Source organism: Pseudorca crassidens, chromosome 13 (assembly GCF_039906515.1).
Source record: "Pseudorca crassidens isolate mPseCra1 chromosome 13, mPseCra1.hap1, whole genome shotgun sequence".
Lineage (NCBI taxonomy): Eukaryota > Metazoa > Chordata > Mammalia > Artiodactyla > Delphinidae > Pseudorca > Pseudorca crassidens.
The window spans coordinates 31,951,020-31,976,732 of NC_090308.1; the positions used below are offsets into that span (position 1 = coordinate 31,951,020).

Consider the following 25,713-nt stretch of genomic DNA (forward strand, 5'->3'; position numbering starts at 1 on the left):
GAAGACACTGAAACTCACCAAAAAAGATACCCCACATTCAAAAACAAAGGAGAAGCCACAGTGAGATGGTAGGAGGGGCACAATCACAATAAAATCAAATCCCATAACCACTGGGTGGGTGACTCACAAACTAGAGAACACTTATACCACAGAAGTCCACCCACTGGAGTGAAGGCTCTGAGCCCCACATCAGGCTTCCCAACCTGGGGGTCTGGCACCAGGAGGAGGAATTCCTAGAGAATCAGACGTTGAAGGCTAGTGGGATTTGACTGCAGGACTTTGCAGGACTTCAACAGGACTGGGAGAAACAGAGACTCCACTCTTGGAGGGCACACACAAAGTAGTGTGCGCACTGGGACCCAGGAGAAGGAGCAGTGACCCCATAGGAGACTGAACCAGACCTACCTGCTAGTGTTGGAGGGACTCCTGCAGAGGCAGGGGGTGGCTGTGGCTCACTGTGAGGACAGGACACTGGCAGCAGAAGTTCTGGGAAGTACTCCTTGGCATGAGCATGCCCAGAGTCCACCATTAGCCCTACCAAAGAGCCGGGTAGGCTCCAGTGCTGGGTCGCCTCAGGCCAAACAACCAACAGGGAGGGAACTCAGCCCCAGCCATCAGCAGACAAGCGGATTAAAGTTTTACTGAGCTCTGTCCACCAGAGCAACACCCAGCTCTACCTATCACCAGTCCCACCCATCAGGAAGCTTGCAGAAGGCTCTTAGATAGCCTCATCCACCAGACGGCAGACAGCAGAAGCAAGAAGAGCTATAATTCTGCAGCCTGTGGAACGAAAACCACATTCACAGACAGAATGAAAAGGCAGAAGACTACGTACCAGATGAAGGAACAAGACTAACCCCCAGAAAAACAACTAAATGAAGTGCACATAGGCAACCTTCCAGAAAAAGAATTCAGAATAATAACAGTGAAGATGACCCAGGACGTCGGGAAAAAAATGGAGGCAAAGATCAAGAAGATGCAAGAAACGTTTAAAGACCTAGAAGAATTAAAGAACAAACAGAGATGAACAATACAATAACTGAAATGAAAAATACACTAGAAGGAATCAAGAGCAGAATAACTTAGGCAGAAGAACAGATAAGTGACCGGCAACACAGAATGGTGGAATTCACTGCTGTGGAACAGAATAAAGAAAAAAGAATGGAAAGAAATGAAGACAGCCTAAGAGATCTCTGGGACAACATTAAACGCAACAACATTCACATTATAGGGATCCCCGAAGGAGAAGAGAAAGGACCCAAGAAAACATTTGAAGGGATTATAGTCGAAAACTTCCCTAACATGGGAAAGGAAATAGCCACCCAAATCCAGGAAGCGCAGAGAGTCCCAGGCAGGATAAACCCAAGGAGAAACACGCGGACACACACAGTAATCAAACTGACAAAAATAAAAGACAAAGAAAAATTATTGAAAGCAACAGGGGAAAAATGACAAATAACCCACAAGGGAACTCCCATAAGGTTAACAGCTGATTTCTCAGCAGAAACTCTACAAGCCAGAAGGGAGTGGTATGATATATTTAAAGTGATGAAAGGTAAGAACCTACAACCAATATTACTCTACGTGGCAAGAATCCCATTCAGGTTCGACGGAGAAATCAAAAGCTTTACAGACAAGCAAAAGCTAAGAGAATTGAGCACCACCAAACCAGTTCTACAACAAACGCTAAAGGAACTTCTCTAAGTGGGAAACACAAAAGAAGAAAAGACCCTACAAAAGAGACCTGATAACAATTATGAAAATGGTAATAGGAACATACATATCAATAATTACCTTAGACGTGAATGGATTAAATGCTCCAACCAAAAGACACAGGCTTGTTGAATGGATACAAAAACAAGACCCATACATATGCTGTCTACAAGAGACCCACTTCAGAACTAGGGACACATACAGACTGAAAGTGAGGGGATGGAAAAAGATATTCCACGCAAATGGAAATCAAAAGAACGCTGGAGTAGCAATTCTCATATCAGACAAAATAGACTTTAAAATAAAGAATGTTACAAGAGACAAGGAAGGACATTACATAATGATCAAGGGATCAATCCAAGAAGAATATATAACAATTATAATATATATACACCCAACACAGGAGCACCTCAATTCATAAGGCAACTAACAGCTATAAAAGAGGAAATCGATAGTAACACAATAATAGTGGGGGACTTTAACACCTCACTTACACCAATGGACAGATCATCCAGGCAGAAAATTAATAAGGAAACACAAGCTTTAAATGACACAATAGACCAGATATATTTAATTGATATTTATAGGACATTCCATCCAAAAACAGCACATTACATTTTCTTCTCAAGTGCACATGGAACATTCTCAAGGAGAGATCACATCTTGGGCCACAAATCAAGCCTCAGTAAATTTAAGAATACTGAAATCATATCAAGCATCTTTTCCAACCACAACGCTATGAGATTAGAAATCAATTATGGGGAAAAAAACGTAAAAATCACAAACACATGGAGGCTAAACAATATGTTACTAAATAAGCAAGAGATCACTGAAGAAATTAAAGAGGAAATCAAAAAATACCTAGAGGCAAATGACAACAAAAATACGATCAAAAACCTATGGAATGCAGCAAAAGCAGTTCTAAGAGGGAAGTTTATACCAATACAATCCTACCTCAAGAAACAAGAAAAATCTCAAATAAACAATCTAACCTTACACCTTAAGGAACTAGAGAAAGAAGAACAAACAAAACCCAAAGTTAGTAGAAGGAAAGAAATCGTAAAGATCAGAGCAGAAATAAATGAAATAGAAACAAAGAAAACAATAGCAAAGATCAATAAAACCAAAAGCTGGTTCTTTGAGAAGATAAACAAAATTGATAAACCATTAGCCAGACACATCAAGAAAAAGAGGGAGAGGACTCAAATCAATAAAATTAGAAATGAAAAAGGAGAAGTTACAACACACAAGGCAGAAATACAAAGCATCCTAAGAGACTACTACAAGCAACACTATGCCAATAAAATGGACAACCTGGAAGAAATGGACAAATTCTTAGAAAAGTATAATCTTCCAAGACTTAACCAGTAAGAAACAGAAGAGATGAACAGACCAATCACAAGTAATGAAATTGAAACTGTGATTAAAAATCTTCCAACAAACAAAAGTCCAGGACCAGATGGCTTCACAGGTGAATTCCACCAAACATTTAGAGAAGAGCTAACACCCATCCTTCTCAAACTTTTCCAAAAACTGAAGAGGAAGGGAAATTCCCAAACTCATTCTATGAGGCCACCATCACCCTGACGCCAAAACCAGACAAAGATACTACAAAAAAAGAAAATTACAGACCAATATCACTGATGAATATAGATGCAAAAATCCTCAATAAAATACTAGCAAACAGAATCCAACAGCACATTAAAAGGATCAGACTATACTACAAAGCTACAGTAATCAAGACAATATGGTACTGGCACAAAAACAGAAATATAGATCAATGGAACAGGAGAGAAAGCCCAGAGATAAACCCATGTATGGTCAACTAATCTATGACAAAGGAGGCAAGGATATACAATGGAGAAAAGACAGCCTCTCCAGTAAGTGGTGCTGGGAAAACCGGACAGCTACATGTAAAGAATGAAATTAGAACACTCCCTAACACCATATACAAAAATAAACTCAAAATGGATTAAAGACCTAAATGTAAGACCAGACACTATAAAACTCTTAGAGGAAAACATAGGAAGAACACTCTTTGACATAAATCACAGCAAGATCTTTTTTGATCCACCTCCTAGAGTAATGGGAATAAAAACAAAAATAAAAAAACGGGACCTAATGAACCTTCAAAGCTTTTGCACAGCAAAGGAAACTACATACAAGAGGAAAAGACAACCCTCAGATGGGAGAAAATATTTGCAAATGAATCAACAGACAAAGGATTGATGTCCAAAATATATACACAGCTCATGCAGCTCCATATTAATAAAACAAGCCACCCAATCAAAAAATGGGCAGAAGATCTAAATAGACATCTCTCCAAAGAAGAAATACAGATGGCCAAGAAGCACATGAAAAGCGGCTCAACATCACTAATTATCAGAGAAATGCAAATCAAAACTATAATGAGGTATCACCTCAAACCGGTTAGAATGGGCATCATCAGAAAATCTACAAACAACAAATGCTGGAGAGGGTGTGGAGAAAAGGGAATCCTCTTGCACTGTTGGTGGGAATGTAAATTGATACAGCCACTATGGAGAATAGTATGGAGGTTCCTTAAAAAACTAAAAATAGAATTACCATATGACCCATAATCCCACTACTGGGCATATACCCAGAGAAAACCATAATTCAAAAAGACACATGTAGGGCTTCCCTGGTGGCGCAGTGGTTGGGAGTCTGCCTGCTGATGCAGGGGACACGGGTTCGTGCCCCGGTCCGGGAGGATCCCACATGCCGTGGAGCAGCTGGGCCCATGAGCCATGGCCGCTGAGCCTGCGTGTCTGGAGACTGTGCTCCGCAACAGGAGAGGCCACAACAGTGAGAAGCCCCCGTACCGCAAAAAAAAAAAAAAAGAAAAAAGACACATGTACCCCAATGTTCATTGCAGCACTATTTACAATAGCTAGGTCATGGAAGCAACCTAAATTCCAATCAACAGATGAATGGATAAAGAAGATGTGGTACGTATATACAATGGAATATTACTCAGCCATATAAAGGAACGAAATTGGGTCATATGTAGAGACATGGATGGATCTAGAGACTGTCATACAGAGTTAAGGAAGTCAGAAAGAGAAAAACAAATATCGTATATTAACGCATATATGTGGAACGTAGAAAAATGGTACAGATGAACCAGTCTGCGAGGCAGAAACAGAGACACAGATGTAGAGAACAAACATATGGACACCAAGGGGGGAAACTGGGGGGCAGTGGTGGTGGTGATGGGATGAATTGGGAGATTGGGAGCAACGTATATACACTAATATATATAAAACAGATAACTAATAAGAACTTGCTGTATAAAAAATAAAATAAATAAACAAAATGGAAAGCCAAAAAAAAAAAAAAAGAGAGAGAGAGAGTGGAAGGAGATGGGAATAGCTAACTCAGAAAATACATTTAAGGGGTTGTGTTTTAAAAGGAAGCAGAGAAATGAGAAATTAGAAAAAGGGAGGTTGTTGGTTTTTTTTCAATTTGGGACATACTTAGGGGAAGCTGGATTAGGCATATATGGAAATCTCTGTACATTAAGTTTGGAATTACTTCAAAATAAAACTTTTTTTTAAAAGATGGGAAATATTACTTCATTTATTTAAGGCATATATGCTGAGCGACTACCATGATCAGGGCACTGTTCGAGGTGCTAGGGCTACAACAACTATCAAAACAAACAAAAATCCTTTCTCCTGCTTGGGTACCGTAGGAATAATTCAAAAGAGAGGGATGACCCATCAATGCAGAAGAGAACTCACTCTGTGCGAGGGAACAGAAAAGCGTGAGAGCAGGGGGACATCACGCACAGTTAGAGAGAAGGTTCCACAGAGATCAGAAAGGTGGGGAGGCTACATGGTGGGAGCATGTGGACCTCTCTTTTGACCATGTCTATTTTGTCAGTGATACAGGAAGCAAACTTATCAACTGAGTGGGAGAAAACGAGAGGGGCTGTGAAAGATTTGAGGGAATAAAAAGGGGAGTGAAATTTACTGGAAGAATAGACAAGGACATGTAGCAGGATTATGGGGCAGGACTAAGGGCCCCGTTGAGGTTAGCAGTCATGAAAGTGAGTTAGGCCAGTCAGCATGTTGTGTCTTTCTCCAGCTATATTCAACCGCTGAGGCACAGGCAGAGAGTAGGCAGAAAGTCAGATTCAACCAGAACTGGGATTTTGCCAGGCAAACACAATATAAGGAAGTAGAGGCTATACTTACAAGGGAGTAGTTATAACAGTATTGCAAAATATACAAGCATCTAGAGGAATATTACAATTAAAACCTTAAAAAAAAAAGTTGGTAGAACATTTCCCATCTGTGTTCTCAAAAATGATAGGAATCATGAAGTTTAAAAAAAAACGTCAGGACCCTATGATCAAATATTTGAGGAAAATAACACATCTCCCTCTTAGAGATTTACAAAATACATCACTGGCATATTAAAGACTGAAGTTATTCTACACCAGGCATACTTCACCTTATTTCACTTTGCTTTACTGTGCTTTGTAAAGATCACGTTTTTCTACAAATTGAAGGTTTGTGGCAATGCTGTGTCGTCAGAAGATGGTTAGCATTTTTTATCAGTAGAGTGTTTTTAAATTAAGGTATATACATTGCTTTTTTAGACATAATGCTATTGCACACTTAACAGACTACAGAGAACTTTCTAGGAAATGTTGCAAGTGAACTAACATCCAGTCACCACTTTCCAAGTCAATCTTTCCAAGTGAGCAGCTCTGACCAGTAACACAAGATGAGCTGATGGAACCCCAACTTAATGCTGATTTTTCTCAAAATTATTTCAGTAGAAAATAACTTTAAATTTATAGTTGAAGGTTTTTATTCACTTATTGAATATCTCCTACCCACCCTCCCTGACACTATTATTTTTCTGAATCTATATAGGGTTACATGTGTATGTGTATGTCATTATTTTAGAAATGTGCAAGGAAGACATAATGCCGCCCAGTTCATATGGCAATTGGTACATTTCTTACACTATACATTGTCATAAAAGATATTTGAATACCCAATTCCTTCCGAGGCATTATTATAAATTGTATAAGCGAAACTGTGGCGCTCGATCTCCAGCTGTACTATTCTTTCCTAGACAATTATTTGGTTATGCATTATTAGTAATGATGCAGCCTTTATTTTAGGGAAATTTTTATTTTATTCTAGGGAAAGCTGTTAATTGATACAGGGATCCTTAAAAATGAAAAAATAAGTATATGATACTTTAATTTTTTCCTTCCCAATTTAAGACAACTATCAAGTACTTCTAATTAACTGTCAGGTTCGCGTTGATTGAAATACAAGCATTAGACATAATTAACTCTTTTGATTTTACTGGATTTCTCTATAAATTATAAGCGAGGAAAATACTGTAGCGTATTTTGGCCACTCATTCCTGTACTGCCTGAATCTTATATAAGGTTTTAATATTATTTAAATATTGGTCAAAGTCACCGTCTAAAATAAACCAGGAAACTGTCTCAATGATGAAAATAAAAATAGCCCTATTTTTATCTAGTTTACTTATAGCTCCTCAATAAACAAACACCACTTCGTTCAGAAGTTGGAAGGCTGTGAAATCCTTTGTTACTATTGAAACACAAGTCATCTCTTAGTCCCATCTAGTGTTCAGAAGCAGAAATGTAACCAAGAAAAGATATATTGAAGAACAACTAATGGTGAAAAGTTTGGCAAATCGTTGCTCCCTGTGCCTTTCCTTTCTTTCTTTGGGGTTTTTCTGTGTATTGTTAAAGAACTCCATCTCCAAAAAATATTTTTTTTAAGTCCACTTCACAAGTAAGTGCAAATTATTTATGAAGGCTGCTAAGATCTAATCAGACCTAGACTGGTAGATAATAACAGAAATAATAATTCATGAAAAATCCATGTTTGTAATATAGAGCGAGCAAACATTAAGATCCTCATTTTATGGAAACACTGAGAGGTTAAGCGATTTGGGGTTAAAAAGAAAGGGACCCTGGTTCTATCAGTCACAGCCAAAAGCTAAACGAAAGTCAGGTGCACACGCTGGGCTCCCCAGATCTCGGCAGAGAGTCAAACAAGAACATTTCAAGACGCTCACTTAAGGAAAACCTCAAAGTCTTCATTCAAGCAATGGTTTAGATTCTTTGAAGCAATACAGCACACTTGGTCTCTCTCAATCCCTAAATCCAGAGCATGACGACTGTCAATTTATTTCCCAGGGCCCACCTTCCTGGCTCCCACTCTGCGCTCACTCTTCAGGGCTTCCAACACTCTGTTTTACTACTAAACCCCAAACCTCATCATACGGAGTCATCGTAGTTCTTTTCACCCCTAACTCATTTCCAAACCATTCCCCACAGTGGCTGTTTTCAATATTCGTAATTTGCTTCAAGATTAAAACCTGATTTCACTAACACAGTGACTACTAGGAACAGATAAAGGAGGTCCCACCACCTCATCACTCTAGCGTCAATTTTCCTTTCCTGTCTTCATTTCCTCCATGAGTGAGAATAAAGCTTATTTCTTCCCAAGGCTAGCCCCTCCTACAGGACGCGGTATCCTCAATTACTCAGTCTCAGATATCTCCGCTCTCCCTCTACGGTGGCTTCCTTCCTTCAACTAAGCTCAACACTCTCTGTGTGCAGGAAACCCTCCTCAAGGGTTGACTCCCCCTCAGGCAATAATCCACTTTCACCTTCATGGCCAAACTTCTGTGCTTGATGTCCTTTACAGCTATCTCTTTAACCTTTTGCAAACTGGTTTCTGTTTCTAAAATTCTTATTTTAATCCTCACACCACCTTGTGAGATAGGGACTATTTAATCCTTTCTGCAAAGGGGGCAACTAAAGCTTAGAGGAGTTAAGTCACTTACTGAATCCCCGGGCTGCCATACCCCAAACATACCATTTTTGCCCCATGGGCTTAAACATAAGCAGCGCTTTCCGGGAATATTTCATCCCAACATCTAAGTACTAATTCCTATCATTCTTCATGGTCCAGTTCAAATCCCATGTCCCCAGGAAGACCTCCCCGAGAACACTCCAGTGAGTCAGTCAGCCTTTCCTTCCATTTGCCACCAGAGACAGCAAGCAGTTGGTTCCATTAAGCACTAACCACCATCAACTCTGCAGCCAAGACAGTAGTGCTGCGTTTCTCTCCAGCAGCCAAGACAGTAGTGCTGCGTTTCTCTCCGTTCCCAGACACTGAGCCCCTCAAGAATGAAGTGCAGAGCTACCTGGGTCCCTGTCATCTCTGTGACTCATCACCACCATCAAGGGCTGCTTTCCAAATTTAATGGTTGATGACAAACCTGTTAACTTTGACAACGCTCTAAGAAACTGACAACGCAATGCAGCTTTTCAACATTATTTTGGGCAGACACATAAAACTAATATTACTCTCACTGTACAAATGTGAAAGAGCCCCATCTCTAAAAAAAAAATAGAAGAAGTGTGCAATCCACTTGGAAACAACAGTAAAAGGTCCCAGCCCCATATTTGTTCTAATTCACTAACTCAATGCTTCTCTTTTTCATAGATCTGTTTGATGATTTTTCAGCCTAACTCACTGGGATACTGGACTGAAATTCAAAGACGGCTGAAGTGGCAACCTCATGCTAGTCCACAGTCGCCTAAGTCCTGCTGTCATGGCTTCCTGGTTCCCAAAAGACAAGGTCACGTGAAAATAACATTTTTTGGGGGAGGTGGGATTGGGTCGCATATTGCTATTATTTATTATTATTATTAATATTATCATTTTGTTAACTTTTTATTTTATACTGGAGTATAGTTAATTAACAATGTTGTGCTAGCAAAGCGACTGATTCGGTTATACAAATACATGTATCTATTCCGAAGATAACATTTCTTAAAAGCAAGATTCCTTCCCAGGGCCTGAGGGAAGAGAGGGGGTGACTCCTCATTGTGGAGCCCAGCCCTCAGGCATCGGAAGATGATTGAGGGAAAGAGGCCACACGCTGCGCCGGGAGGATGGTGGCATCCTCACTGGGAGGGCTTTCCTTCTGCCATCCTTAAAGTTCTTTCCAGTATTCCAATATTCTGTGATATTTAGGATTATTCCTAAGTCTAATCACTGTCAAGGGGATAGAATTAAACGACTACCAACTACCAGTAATAAAAGCACAGAGGAAACCCAGAGGTAAACCAATTATTATTCTAATATATGTATATTATTTCCTTTCATTAAAAACTACTTCAATCCTACATAAATTTAAATCCCACGTAGCACTCCTCTTTGGAAGGAAGAAATGTTTTACTGCAATTAAACATGCAGTACCACAAATGTGTGTGTGTGTGCGCGCACACGTGTGTGTGTGTGCATGCATGCGTGAGCGCTTTCAAATTCCCACTAAGGTAAAAAGAGATAAGATCACTGTCCAATTCAAAGGGAAAAAATCTCATTTCCAAACTATTTTAAATTGGGAAACAATCCAATTTGTATCCTCAATTACATACCTAAGTAATTTATGCAGATACTAACCATTCGAAAATTCGAAGATCAAAGAACATAATATTTAATAAGGCTGGAGAAATTCCAGTGCACTTAAGCAATTTTCAATGTGCCTTAATTGTATATTGAGGCAGAGAACACACCGCTATTCCTTTTCTGACAATTAATAAAATATAACTTCAAGAGTTAGAAGTATAAGTATATGCTCAAAGTACATTCCATTCTAAAAATAATTTGGTTGTGCTCATAAGAGTGCAAAATCAGAGCTGAAAGAGATCAATTTTTCCCCTGCTCTTTCTAATAAGAACCCAGGATGCTTCCTAGTCCCTAGGCATTTGCCATCAAAGAAAAATGTGACAAATTCTTCTAGAATTCCTCATTACTTTTTTCCAGAAGAATGTTTTTAAAGGAAATGCATCTTACGTCAAATAAGCAACTTAACTTTTAAACCCTATAATACTTATAAGACCACAAAAATAACTGGAACTAACATCCACCCATTTTGTTTAAATCAGGCAAAAGCTCTAAAAAAAGTTCTCCCTAAATGAATCAGAACTTTAAAAACAAAAAGCTCTCATTTCAACAAATTCTAACTACTGTTTTAAAGTATCATTTATTAATAAAAGGACTGGATCCTAGTCATCAAGTTGGTACTGCCACCATCACAGCACATCAAACACAGGAGGGAGAAATATGTTCCTCCCAGGACAGATTACAATATTTCTAAATTTACAGTTTTCTCATCTATTCACTCACTCAAGATAGGTACACATAATTTTAAATGAAACAAAAACCACCAGTTTGCAGAAAATACGAAAGAGAAGAACATGGTAAGCAATACGATGAGGATTCAATCAGCAAACCCAGAATGCGGGAGACTCAACAGGAAAAACCACCTGGTTTCTTCAATAAAAGTTACAAGGGGAAGAAAATGATGGAGGAATAGGAATCTATAAATTAAAACTGATCAAGAGAAACATCAAAGCAATCATAAAATGTGCATCTTATTTGGACCTAAAGCAAGCAAGAAAGAAAACCAAGACAATTGGGGGAGAATGTTTAAGTATGTTAGTGACATTATGCCATTTATAACTTTATATATTTGAAGAAAGAAAAAGAATATCTTTAGAAGAGACATTCACAGATGAAATGCCATGGTATCTGGAATTTGCTTCAAAGCAATCCTGGTGTTGGGAATTTAGGAGTAGGAAAACACAGGAAACAAGACTGATGTAAACTGGTAACTGCTGGTGGTAGTTAATGGCTGCAGGAGGGTCACGCTATTATTCTCACTTTTGTATATACTTGAAATGGTTTATGTTTCAATAATAAATTTGATAGCAAACTGAATAAAAAGATATCCTATGAGGAAAATTAGGCTTTGCAGAAAAAAGCTGGGTTAAACATACTAAAATATAGACAAGTACTTGACTCTATGCGATGTGATCATGGAACTGCTTTAAAAAATTCTGTGAAAACCATATGTAACATGTAATTCAGATTTTTAAAATTCACCGTTTAAAAGTCTGAATAGCAAATGGCTTTCACTGTCTCTCCTTTTTTAAAACAATGCAAGTAAAACTGATGCCTGTCTGAGAATCCAATTTGAGGATTAATGGAAATTATTGATGGCTCTACTGAATATTTAAATATACACACACTGAAAAAGACAGGAAACAAGCTTTCCTGAAACTGAGCTACATTTATAAAAATTAAACTCCATTTGCTACTGTAACATTAGCCTTATTTTATAAAGATGTCTGTCACTTCTCGTTGTAAGTATTCTCCAGAAGGAACCAAACAGTGCAGAAATGACTTTCACCAGCAAACTGAATTGTAGTTTCATCAACGAACATGAATTTGGTATGAAAAGTCATTATTTCAATTGCTTAATCAAAATCTCATGGTTTTATTATAATTATTTTATGATTATGTAATTTTAGAATTATGTTGCTCCCACCACTTTATGTAGTATAGTCAACACCCATAAGGATTAAAAACAATATTCCTCAATTAATAATTTGTATTTCAGCAATTATAAATAGTTAAGTTAGCTACTGGGCATGAAAACATGAAAGGAAGATTAAAATATTTTCCTGAAAAATGAGATGAAGGGGAAGTGTGAGTCCGTGCATACATTCACGTGTGAGTATCTGTTGGGAGTGTGGTATGAATTGCACTTCCACAGGAGGAAGTCAACTAAAATACAAATCACGAAGTAGAATTAAAGGATGTTATTTAGAAATATACGCCATATGGAACAGGTAAAAAGTTAAAAATCTGAAATGGGAAAGAGTGGGACAGAGCATTTTTACTTTAGTCATAAGCTTTGCATTATTACTGTTTTTAAATCATGTACTTGGATAAACACTCAATTAATAAAGCACACAGCAATGGAAAAAATGTCTCACCAATAGTCATAGCTCTCATCCCAGTTGTCAAAATGTACGAGGAAACGATTGTCCACCATATCTGTTACCGTAGCAACACAGATGAATGCAGGGTTCTTTTTGTCTACAGCTTCAAGCTTCATTCCAACTCGAAAGCCTGATGGGATCACTGTCTATGAAACATACAGATTTAATTAGAGATAAGCACACACTTAACAGCAAGGACCTGCACCCTCTCTGCACCTCTGCCTGAAGGCCTGGCATCCATCAACCGTATTCACATAATTTAAAAATCAAGAACCACTTTTACAGCAGAGTTGCTTTCCAGCAAGTAGCAATAAGAAAAGTGTCCTGTTGCTACACCCAATTAACTATCTGGACCTTTAAAACTTACACACCCATAACCTCACAAAGTTAATTAATTTTAACATGTGTCCTGATACTTTAGATGACTACACAAGTTAGGCAAGTTTTATTTACTGTAGAGATTACTTTCAGTTTTTCTTTTCCTTTATTACAGACTTAACAATGAAAATTATTTCACACAAAATAAGCACTTACGCTAAAAATGTGTGTAAGTCAGTATAAATTCACTCCCACTTCTGAAAAGGTCTTTCAAAAGAGTACTCTATTGAAAGTAGGTCATCTTCCTATACAAAAGGCTACAAATTATTACAACTTTGATTCAACAATACAGATATTATTCACAATAGCACGAAAAGAACTGGCTGTTAACACATACAGCCATTCAAAATAGTTTGTAACATATGGAAATCCACAGATTATCAGCCATCTGGGACATGAGACTAAGACAATAATAAGTTCAGTAAGACTTAGTGCTTGAGGTGCTGCAGGTGTAAACATTCCTTACAATCTTTTGTGAGGAAAAGTATCTGAATCTCAGAGAAGTACCTGAATATCAGTTATATCAATCACAACACATTACAAATCACTTCAGCCCTTCTAAAAAAAATCCTTCTGTCCAGACTGAAGCGCACAGATACTATTCTAATCACTTTAAGCAAAGTAGATGTTATCTCTCTTTTTACTATAATTATACAGCTATCATCAGAAAAACGTGGACAGCCATGTATCTGAATATGTTAGAGTGAAGTTCTGTCTGAGTCGAAGGATCAGGCACTAATGCTACACAGATACTGTTACTACATATTTAAGCCCTGAAATTATTTATCAATGTTCTGACCGTAAATATTTGAGTATTCTGAGGTAGAGGAATCTAGAAATAGAAAAATTAATTGCCTCTTAGATACCGAACACACAGCCCAAGATTAAGTTTTGTGCTAGCAATGCACAGAATTTAAGACGATGGTTCAAGGCAGTGGATCAAATCCCTGACTGAACTCATCACCAGACAACCAGACAAGGATTAGGAAACTTGGAGCAGTGACAGCAAGCAGGCTGCTGAGTTTTCCACCTGACTGATCTTCCTCCCTTGTCTTGACAGAGAATGATGCCGAATGACTACGCAGTATTTACATTTCAGCAATTAAGTTATCCTCTCAATTAAGACATTTAAAAATAATAGCCTGGCTCATTATCTCTATTAATTACCTAAATGCGCGCGCGCGCACACACACACACACACACACACACACACACACACACACACTCCCTCTCCAGTTCTCTAACTCAACCTGGCTTATGTTCACAATTCGATTAGAGAATGTTTCAGCCATGACTGATGCCCTCAAAACACCCGGTTAATGTCATTTCCCAAATGAGGGTATTTGGGGGGTGTGAGAAGGTTTTCCCCACTCCTGATATTTATTTGGAGGGAATCCTTAGTGAAACATGGCTGCCTCTCTCTACGCTCTCACTCACTGTCCCTAACTGATGAATCTGGAAAGAGGAACTGGTCACAACTTTAAGAGTAAGCTGGCCTACAGGACATAACAGTCTCCACTCTGCCCCTCTAGGAGCAAGAGCTGTCCTGCAAGAGGGTAGTCTGCCCTGGTCCAGTGCTCCTGGGCTTGGCTGGTGAGGCGGGAAGGGCCAGTAAATCTCTTCAACCCCAGGGCTCAGAATCAAGAAACGCATCTGCCAGCAGATACAGGCCATGCATGTACTCCAACTGAGCCCTTACCAACTATGAAGATGATACTTTGGTTTTCCACCTGCTTGCTCTCTGTTCTTTCCAATGAGATCAGAACCAGGGCAGGGAAGAAGACTAACATATCAGGCCTCCTCAGAGATGCCAACAGGTCAAGAAGTGGAAAATACAAACACATCCAGACTTTGCTTCTGTTACACTGCAGAACAGAGCTAGAAGCTGGAGAGAAGATTTAAATGATAGTCCCTAGCATGCAAACCTAAATGGGGCTACATGCATCTCACTATGTGAATCCCATCTGAACAGCACTCCTAAAGCCGAGTGACAATAACAATGAAATGTCACAATTTTTCTTATGCACCTTAATTGTAAATTATAGCTAGGTTTTACACTATGTTGCCTTTTATTATTTAACAAAAAAAGACAGCCATGTTATGGCCAAAAACAGATATTTATTCAGGATGATTTTAAGCTAATTTTAAAGTTTAATTAAGATAAGAGCACTGTATTTACCAAAGCTATAAAATTTATTATAGTTTCTTGTTATCCCTTGTAATTTATCTAGTGAAACACTCAAAAGCCAGTTCCTGTGAAAGGAGAAGTATTTTGGAGGTACTTACTATATTCTGATTTTCAAATAATGACTTGGGAGCAGCCTGAGCTTTGCATGTCTTGAGATAAGCCTGCCAATTAAATTCTTCTTCTTTATACCCTAGGGTAAGCACATATAAACACACAGTAAAATACCAAAATATTTCGCACTTTAGCTTTCCCTTCCTACTTTTATCTGTAACTCCAACATGCCAAAATCAAGCAATCAGGTGACTCTTTAAATAGACAGTATTTAACTTATAATTTATATCTATGTATTTTTATACACAGGGCATTGATTTCCAACAAATTATATTATGTTTTTCAATTCTGAATGAATGGTAATGGATGAAAAGAAAAGGTGTAAGAAAGCAAACATATATTGTACTCAGATGGACTTCTTTTTATTACCAGACCATTTCTACCAGTATTTAGGTAGAATTCCTCAGCCGTGAGCTAGAGCAGTTGAGTTCTTTGTTTTTCCCTCACCCGTTCTACTCTGGGAGACTAACTTGTAGGAACAAGTGGGAAGCTGGAAAAAATGGTAATAACAACAGATAAAATCTTTCTGGCCTGTCACCACAAGAAGGACAATTCAAGATTTATGAAGTAAGCATGTTGGCAAATTACAACAATGGAAACGTCCTTGTCTTAATTTTCACAATTTCATGTTTAATGCTGGTAAAACCAACATTTTCTTCAAAAAGGAAACTGAGCATTTAATTTTATCTACTCGTGTGCTCGCTTCTACTTCCATCAAAGTCCAGAGGCTGGTGTGAAAGGAACAGCTAATAATTCACCATGTATAACAGGCCAATTTATACAAAGGCTTACAGATTCTCTTTTTCATCCTTAACTTTTCTAGGTGCTTCTGTTTGATCCTTCAGTTATCTGAAAATGCCATTCTGCCATTAATTTTTCACTTAAAACCAAAGGAGAGCTTGTCCATTAAAACCCAATAACCCTGAGACAGGCCAAAAATATCAAACTAGTAACCTGGTTCTTTGACATCAAGCAAAAAATACTGAATGTAATATGAAAAGGAAGGAAATAAGAAATTATTAAATATATTAGGGATGAACTGAAAAAGATAGGATCTGTTATTCTTGGATGTTTTGTATACATGAAACAGACAGAAGCATTGGCAGACTGTAATATAAAGAATTTAATAATAAAAGAGTAACTGCTATTAGTCCAACCCCCAGCTGAACTGATTTTCAGTGTTATATTCTCCTTTCCAGTCTCCTAAATATTCAGATATGTAAGTTCAATGCATAATTTCTCAAGATTTTTTATTTACTGAAATGTCAGTAAACAGTTAGCTATGTAAACAGGTTAGAACTAACTTTTCAATCATATTTCAAGGATGTATTTGTGCGTGTGTTGTGTGTGTGTATGAAATAGAAATCTGTAGCTAAAACCTGTAGTCAAAATTAAGTATCAAGCAGATGTTATGTGACATGCAAGTAAGTACATGGACATAGTTTATTCTCTTAAGTAGGATCCTATTTTTTAAATTTCTTTCACTTTATTTTATTTTTAATTTATTTATTTATTTTTGGCTGTGTTGGGACTTTGTTGCTGCGCACGGGCTTTCTCTCTAGTTGCGGCGAGCGGGGGCCACTCTTGGTTGTGGTGCACGGGCTTCTCATTGCGGTGGCTTCTCTTGTTGAGGAGCACGGGCTCTATGTGCGTGGGCTTCAGTAGTTGTGGCTCACAGGCTCTAGAGTGCAGGCTTAGTAGTCATGGCGCACGGGCTTAGCTACTCCGCGGCATGTGGGATCTTCCCGGACCAGGGTTCGAACCCATGTCCCCTGCATTGGCAGGCGGATTCTTAACCACTGCACCACCAGGGAAGCCCTAAATTTCCTTCACTTTAATAAACATTTTTCATCATTAACAATAAGCTTAAATTTGGGCCCACCTGAATAATCATAAAGTCTGAATTCTTAAAAATCTAAATTAAGATATAAGAAAATAAGTGTTTCAGAATATAAAATGTGAAACTAAAAAGTGACAATACCTTTTGGAGGATGGAGCTTGTGGCCAGTCTTCTCACACCACCCAACTGGGTGAATATCCAGAGCGTCTGCATTTACCCAGAAGTCGTAACAATCAGAATATCCGTCAAAGTGCAGCTTTATCCGGTACCCACAAACCTGAAACAGGTAAAGGAGGTCGATTAAAAAACAAAACAAAACAAAAAGCCCAGAATATTTCTGCACATGTACAAAAATAAATTAACATGGATATCAAGTATGATATGGATTATGTTAATCAAAGAACCCTTGTTAACAGCCACAAAAACAAGTGAACAAATAACAAAATCTAAAAGCAAAGGCTATTACATTGGGAAGAGCTGAGCTACAGTGTTCTGGCATCATCCTCAGTTCCACCAGGAGCACATGCATCCTGGATGACAATTCTCCTATGCAGACAAGTCCTCTGTTCACTCCCTACATTGTACAAGCACATGCTACCAAGGAGAGCTGGCAGCACAGGGTGCACAGCTCCTGCAGGGTGCCAGAGTGGGTGCCCTGCTGTGCACTGGCTCAGTGCTAGCTCTCTGTCCTTTATAAAGCTCCACACACAGCAATATCCAGCCAGACCATGGCTGGTGCAGACACGGGGAGAAGTCAACTTATTTTCCTCTCCACTAGTAGCAGAGTGGGGAGAAAGAAAGAAAAGCCTCCCCAGTTCATACTCAGATGAGACAGGCTCCCTGGAATCCAGTGAAAACTCCCTCTATGTAATGCATGCCGAATGCTGATGCCACGTATCTGCCTAAATTAGGGCCCCACTCGGGGGGAGTTCTCAGTTGAAAAAAAGAAAAGGTTATGTAGGTTTCTGGGGCCTTCGCTGGGTCACACTTGGCCTTGGGCTCTCAAGACAGTTCAGCCTCTCAGTCTCCTTCCCACTAGCACAGCAGATGTGTTCAAGGGGAACCACACGCCACATCAGACTCTAACCACTCCAGGGCACCTGCCTTGCAGAAGTCTAACAAGAAGCTTGAGATTAGAGCACGGAGCCAGGGCAATTCACAATCCCAAAGTAATCAGGAAGCTGTACGGTTACTGCCATGAAGAGTTCTCTAGGGCATACTGTTAAAATTCAAGTGGCAGAACAAACTTACAGAGTGAGTCACAGTTTATGAGAAAAATTATATTCATGTGAGTCCATGTATGTATTTATGTATGTTTCTGTGGGTATATGTATGTTATTATGTGTGTATACATATGCCCACACATACATACATAAATACATACATGGACTCACACACAAAAGTATATGTATTTAGACACACACACTTATATAAATACTTACATATATATGTAAATTCACAGTAAAAAAAAAAGTCTGGAAGGACAGATGCCAAATATTAACAATGATTTGTTTTGAGAAGTGGGAAAGAAGAGGCAAAAGGGAAAGATGGATTTTTAAATATTTTATCTTATATATTAGCATTAAAAAAAATAAAAGGTAGGGCTTCCCTGGTGGCACAGTGGTTGAGAGTCCGCCTGCTGATGCAGGGGACGCGGGTTCGTGCCCCGGTCCGGGAAGATCCCACATGCCACGGAGCGGCTGGGCCCGTGAGCCATGGCCACTGAGCCTGTGCTCCACAGCGGGAGAGGCCACAACGGTGAGAGGCCCACGTACCGCAAAAAAAAAATAAAAATTAATAAAAATTAAAAAATAGAAGGTATTAATGCTACATATATAAAAGTGAAAATAAGCTGACTCCCCCCAGAGAGATAAGAACACCCTGCAGAGCCGAGACTGGAGTCTCTAGAAGCACAATCGTTCGAGAAGGGTAGGTGGCTGCCCCCCACCCATCCCATGCCAAGGAGGAGCTCAGGGGCTGCTTCTCTTACAATCCATGGAGCTAGGCAGGCCCACCCTGCCTTACCCTCAGTTGTCTCTGGTCAATGCCTAAGAAACAAGCCCCTTCAGTAATTTATCCCTTCAATCCTTCAGGGTCATACTGCTCTGAGCTTCTGCCCCATGCGCTGTCAACTTCCCACTACTCCCCCTGTAATCTCTCTACTATAGCTCACGCCCTCTGAAACACTTTGGTAAACAGCCTCCTCCACCCTCAACTTCCTTGCTCAAAGGCACATCTGCTTCTTCCCTCTGAAGCCTTCCCTCAAGTGGAGGCTGCTCTTTCTCCTACTCTCCATCCCTCCGAGGCCCAAGCGTGGCCTCCTGCCTCAGGCCACACCACGCTCCTGGGCCTGTTCTCCACCCTGCTCCTCTGAGGCCTGTGCCCTGTGGCTGCACCACTTCGCCCTCATCATCCTGCACACTACCTCCCACACATCCCTTGTCACTCATCACACTAAGCATTGGCTCACTCTCTTCCTTTCCATCCTGAGTAGTTCCACCAGGCACATGGGTGACTCAGCCAATACTGCAGCTCTTTCTCCCTGCACTTCCTCTTCTCCCATGGATCTTGTCCCATCAGAAACTGCGCTGCCTTTCAACGATTAAATTAACACATCCATTCAGTTCGCTAACCCAGTTACTCCCGATACACTTCCTTCTGAATCTCAATGAAAACTCTAGCATCTCACCTTGATTCCTCTACTTTCTCCCTAGCATCCTCCTTTCTCTGGAGCCTCCTTCCTTCGCAGTCACTTAAAATATTTTATCAACATTTTAAATTGTTGCCCTAAAATGTTGTCTGACAAAATTCCATTATCTCAAGGATCCGCCCAGTCTGCACCTATACCTGGTCTAGGAACTGGTGCTAAGGGAAGAAGATGACACACAGTCAATCCTCATTATTCATGGTTTCCGTATTTGCAAATTCACCTTGGTAACATACATTTGTAACCCCAAAATAATATTTGTGGGGTCTTGGGACATGGGCATGCACAGAGTGGTGAAAACTCTGACTCACCCATCATGCGAGTTTCCAGCTGAGGCTGAACAAGGCAAGATGCTCTGCCTTCGTGTTTCGTACCTCACCCTACGAGCAAGTGTCCTTTATGTTACCTACTTAGTTAGTGTCACGTTTTTTCATGTTTCGTGCTTTTTGTTGTGATTTTGCTATTTAAAACCGCCCGTAAGCCTAGTACTGAAGTGCTAGGAAGTGTTCCTAAGTACAGGAAGGCCGGCAAGTGCCTGACAGGGAAGATCTGTGTAACAGATAAGCTTCATCAGGCATAAGTTACAGCGCTGGTGGCCATGAGTTCAATGTTACGGAATCAACAATAGACATACAGGTTGTCTTCACACAGAAACATAAAACAAGGTTAGTGCTGATCGGCTGACGAGAATGTTATGACCAGAGGCTCCCAGGAACCTAACCCTGTATTTCCCCTAAGCGCAATGGTTCAGTAGTATTTACGGAATATAACTACCATAAATAACGTGAATCAAATGTACCTGTTTACCGCACTCTCCCTACTGCACAGCAATCCTTCTAGACGTGCCTGGCCAGTTCCCTCTCCCATTCTTCACAATGGCCTTTTTAAACCTCCTCCCTCTCTTTCAGCTACCAATCCCACTATCTCTATCGTCAATCTCAGCTGACGCTTTACTTCCAGAAGTTGCCTCCAAACTGGCAAACCTGCCCCCGCCCACCACACCCATCCTTTCCTGCTCTCCCCTGCAGAACCCAAGGAGAGACTCCCCCTGCTGGCGAAGGCTTGGATCTCCTCATATACTCTGGATCCCATCTTCTCCCATCCCTTCTTTGTCAATTATCTGCTCTCTCTGAGCCTTCCAATCCTCTGCTCCCCAATGACTTCTTCAGAATTCAAGCATTCTCTAGCCAGTCTCTTCTCATTACAACAAAAAGGGAGGGATGAGGGAGAGAGCAAGAGAAAGCAAAGAAAAAACTATCTTTTAGGCTTAGACAAATTCTTGTACACTCTTGGTGACAATCTAACGACTGATAAACTTTTTTGGAGCACAAAATAGCAATATGCATCAAAATTTAAACATCCTTAACTATCAACCTGGTAATTCTAGGGATGGCTCCTACAGACATACTCACTATGCAAAAAACAAAACAAAACAAATTAAAAAAAAGCCAACAAAAAACACCGAAATATAAAAGGATGCTCACAGAGGCACTGTTTGTAATAATGAGAAAGTGAAGACCACTCAGTTGTTCATCAATATGAGAACAATTAAGTAAACTGCAGCAATTCAGTGAACTGGAATACTACTCACTGGTTAAAAATATTATATATGTATAATATAATATATAAGATACAGTGTCACAAAAGCAAGTTGCATAATATTATGTATATCACTTACATGTAAAAAAGAGAAAAATATATTTATACATATTTTTACATGCAGAGAAAACATCTGGAAGGAACACCATGAACTCATAAGTGTCGTTATCTTTGGGATACAGAATGAGGAAAACAGGGTGGACACAGAACTTCTGTTTTTTAATTATATATACTCTTACACCAGCTGACATTTCCAGGATGAGCAAACATTACTGTAATGATAAAAAAAAAAAACTAGACAAACTAAAATAAATTTCCTTGAAAACCAAGTGTTGAAACACACACACACACACACACACACACACACACACACACCCTCCCTTAAAAAGTTTCCCTTGTCTTTTACAGCCAACTTCTTAAAAGCAGTCTATACTTACTGAATATTTTCATAAATCTCAATTGTTCTGAGAACTATATAAGCTAATACATGGAAAACACTCAGCTCAGCATCTGTCCCATGGTACACACTATGTAACGGTATGTTATTATTTATGGTGACTGTCATCATCCAGCTATCAGATGAGACTGTGTTGTGTAGGAGCCAAACTTCTTACAAATCCACTAAGTCACTGCAGGAAAACTATGATAACTAAAACTAATACACGTGATGGTCTTATTCTTTGAGGAAAATTTTAAAAGATACATACCCCTGACTCAAGGAAGAGAACAAGGAGGGAAGCACATAAAGGAAAAAAAAAATTCTAAGAGCTTTCAGTAATATATTGGACTAAGATATATCTAATTGACTTGGACATCTTTTCGTGAAAAATTTCAAAGAGATACCTTGAAATACTGAAATTAATATAAATATCCGTTGGTCTGTTCCTTATGTTAAGGAACATGGTATGGTAAAGCCTATGGCGTCAGACAGACCAGGGGTCAAATCCTGGTTCTACGACTTTGAAGCTGTGTGGCCTTGTATACCTCACTTAACCTCTCTGAGCCTCAGTTCCTTCATCTATAGAACAGGGATGAGAAGGGGTTCTTGCAAAGATTAAATGAGGTAATGTTTACAAAACGCTAAGCACCGCGCCTGGCATAAAGTAAGCACTCAACAAATGGCACCTTTTCCCATTATTAAATCCCTATAATCACTATTTTGTTTTAAAAATAAAGATGAGGCAAAGCTTACCTCAGCCACAGTGAGGACGCAGTACACGGACTGATGCTCAGGGTCCACGCCTTCTAATTTCATGCCAACTTTAAACCCATTTTTGTTATATGGAAAAGATTGATACTAAAATGCAAAATGACAGCAGTTTTAGTGAGTGATCACCTTTCTTCAATAAAGACTATATAACCAAATACATAAACAACTCCTAAAAATCCAGAAGAAAAGGATCACTGGGTCATCTCATGGAAAAAATGCACGAAGACTATAAACAGGTGACAGAAGAGGAAATTTACATGTCTTATCGACTTAAAAAGATGCTCAATCTCCCCCATAAGAGTCATACAAAGTAAAATTACAGTAAAATATACTTCACCCGTCAGACTGATAAAGAGCAAAAAGTCTGGTTGCAGTGCTTTGGCAAGGCTCTAGGGAAAGAGATGCACACATACATCGCTAATAGGGACATAAACTTGTACGACCTCTAGCAATCGCACGATATCCATAAAAAAGAACATTCTCTTTGACTCAGCAATTCTAATCCTGGGGAATTATCCAACAGAGATAGCCACATATGTGCTAAAGGAGAGGTGTACGAGGTTATTCACCAAGGCATTTACTTACCAAAAGACTCATGTATATATATTATATAGTCCATACATACAGATAGCATTTCATCTTATATCTGTTCCATGATAATTTAAGGTGGTCCCTACCGACTGACACATATATGCGTGTCATACTCATGTAATATATATGACATACATATATGACATATATGTCAATCCACAGTGATCAGCTTACATTACTATGGAACAAACATAAGATGGAATACGATGCATCAGTATAAAAGACTGATGAAGTGGTTAGATGAACTGAGATGGAATAATCTCCAAGCTAAGGTAGACAAAAAGCAAAGTCCAAAACAGTATGTGACATATGTTATCATTTGGTTAAAGACAGGGAGGGGAGGATTTGTGTCTATATATTGCTTATATGTGCATACAATTTTCTTATAGCGCCTTCATGTTTTAATCACATGAATGTATTACTGATTCAAGTAATTAGCTGTATTTAAGCTTTTTTAAAAAAATTGTAAAAAAGTCTATTCTGCAAAGGACCAAAGTTGCAGAAAATAATTATACAGAACAAGTCATATGCAATTACTATTACATATTAAATATTTTAATGTAGATGTAATCATCCCAACTTTTACTATTCACCACTTTTAAAAAAAAATTTATTGAATACTCACCACTTCTTAAAAACTCTGTATTCATACATATATATGACAAAGTATTGATGGCAGATTTATTACATACCATGATTAAATATAATTAAATCATTTAAACCAAGGGTCAGCAAACTACAGTCTAAGGGACAAATCCAGCCCACCACCTGTTTTTGCAAATAAAATTTTATTGGAATACAGCCATGTTCACTCATTTATGTATTGTCTCTAGCTACTTTCATTACAAGAACAGAGTTGAGTTGTTACATCTGAGACCACATACCCCATAAAGCCTATAATATTTTCTATTGTCCTTTATGGAAAAAGTTTACTGACCCGTGGTCTAGCCCAGAGACAGCAGTTCCCACTCAGAACTACTTTTATTGATTTTAACTCACTCATGATAAAATATTTTTCCATAGTTATACAGTAACCCATCTTTCAATGTTTTGTTGTGATATTACGTAAACCACAGTAACTCATTTTTATTCTCCCAAAGACATGATGTTGACATGAAATTTTATGCTAGTTCTTCTTCATCTACTAGTTTTTCAGTAGTAGTAGAAACATCCCTTTTAAAATCAGTGAGAAAGCCTGGTAAATATTGAGAAGAGCGAGCATACGCACGCGCGTGTGCGTGCATGAGGTGTGCTCACGCACATGGCACTGGGGAAGGTGTGCATATAAATGCTAGCTGCCCTCGGAGGCACCCCTCCACATATGAAAAATAATATGTTTGAGAAATTATCCCAAGTCACGTTTCCTAAACAGACAGTAGAAATGGCAGTACCAATTCCAGGGAAGCGTTATGGACAGTGTTTCTAGAAGGGCCTGTACCTCCTTGAACAGCTTTGCTGGCACTGCCACAGCTTTTTCCTCTTCCAGGTAGGACGCCCAGCACCAAGCTTTCTTTCCTTTAGGAGGCAAACCTGAAAAGCGAATGAAACTAAAATGACAGAATTTCCAAATCTAAGAAATCAGAGTGGTACGCTATGAACTCTCACTTCCCTAACTATCCCCAGGCCTGGCTCTTCTCTTACTTTCATGGCTGGTATTTCTCAATCTCTTTTCCTGGCTCCTCTTCCAAAGAAATGAGAGCTAACAAGTGAACTGTGTGTATATCCAGGTATGAGTGTAGAGAAAAGAAGCAGAAGAACTTAAGGTTAATGAAGAAGATGTAGTAGGAAGCCAAGAAAGAACGGTACCATGGAAGCTATAGCAAGTAAGAGCTTCTTCTAGAAGCAGGATGCTCAAATTTCTTTTTCCTAAGCAATCAGGAAGTTGAGGACTGAGAAAAGGTCAGTGCACTGAGTGGTTAGGGACTGACTGTTAATCTTTCTCCAAGATTAAAAAAAAAAGGGGGGGGGGAATCAAGGTGCCAAAGGCCAAATTGAAGTAGCAAAAGAATACATAAATGATAAACATATGGAGTCGGCTAATATCAATTTTATTTGGGATTAATTTGACAAAAAATGAAAATGAAAGGAAGGGTATAACAGCTTGATGGGTATTAAAATTGGGGGAATGGTATTTTGGGGATGAGATTGCAACAGGCAATGATGAAGCTCATGAAGAGGAAAAAAAAAGGAACACCTAAGAGGGGGAAATGACTGAAGGAACAAGGTCACAGAAGGGCCAGAGCCCTGAGAGTAGAAATGAAGGGGAAGGGAAAGTCAGGATAAAGACACTTTTGAGGCAGAGTGCAGAGTAACTGAGAATTTACTCCCTTTAATTTCAGTGACATAAGATAGAAGGTCATCTGCCCCCAAACGTAAAAGTTAGGCTGTGTGCTTGACGCAGGTAGAAATATCTCAAACTCTTTTTGAGGAATTAAGAGCAGAATGAGCGAGGAACGCAGCCAAACCCGGAAGAGGAGCGCTGGGTTCA

At 39.1% G+C, this 25,713-nt stretch overlaps 1 protein-coding gene across 11 annotated transcripts in view; it reads right to left on the reverse strand.

Annotated features, from left to right (window-relative positions):
* L3MBTL3 (L3MBTL histone methyl-lysine binding protein 3) overlaps nt 1–25,713 on the reverse strand; it is a 118,703-nt gene that overhangs the window by 57,117 nt on the left and 35,873 nt on the right. For all 11 annotated transcript variants that reach the window (XM_067702127.1, XM_067702126.1, XM_067702125.1 and 8 more), the window contains 5 exons: nt 24,664–24,755; nt 22,617–22,721; nt 17,260–17,395; nt 15,266–15,357; nt 12,596–12,747 (listed from right to left, as the gene is read on the reverse strand). In XM_067702127.1, the coding sequence (XP_067558228.1) occupies nt 12,596–12,747; nt 15,266–15,357; nt 17,260–17,395; nt 22,617–22,721; nt 24,664–24,755 (577 nt within the window). The remainder of the gene's footprint in view (nt 1–12,595; nt 12,748–15,265; nt 15,358–17,259; nt 17,396–22,616; nt 22,722–24,663; nt 24,756–25,713) is intronic.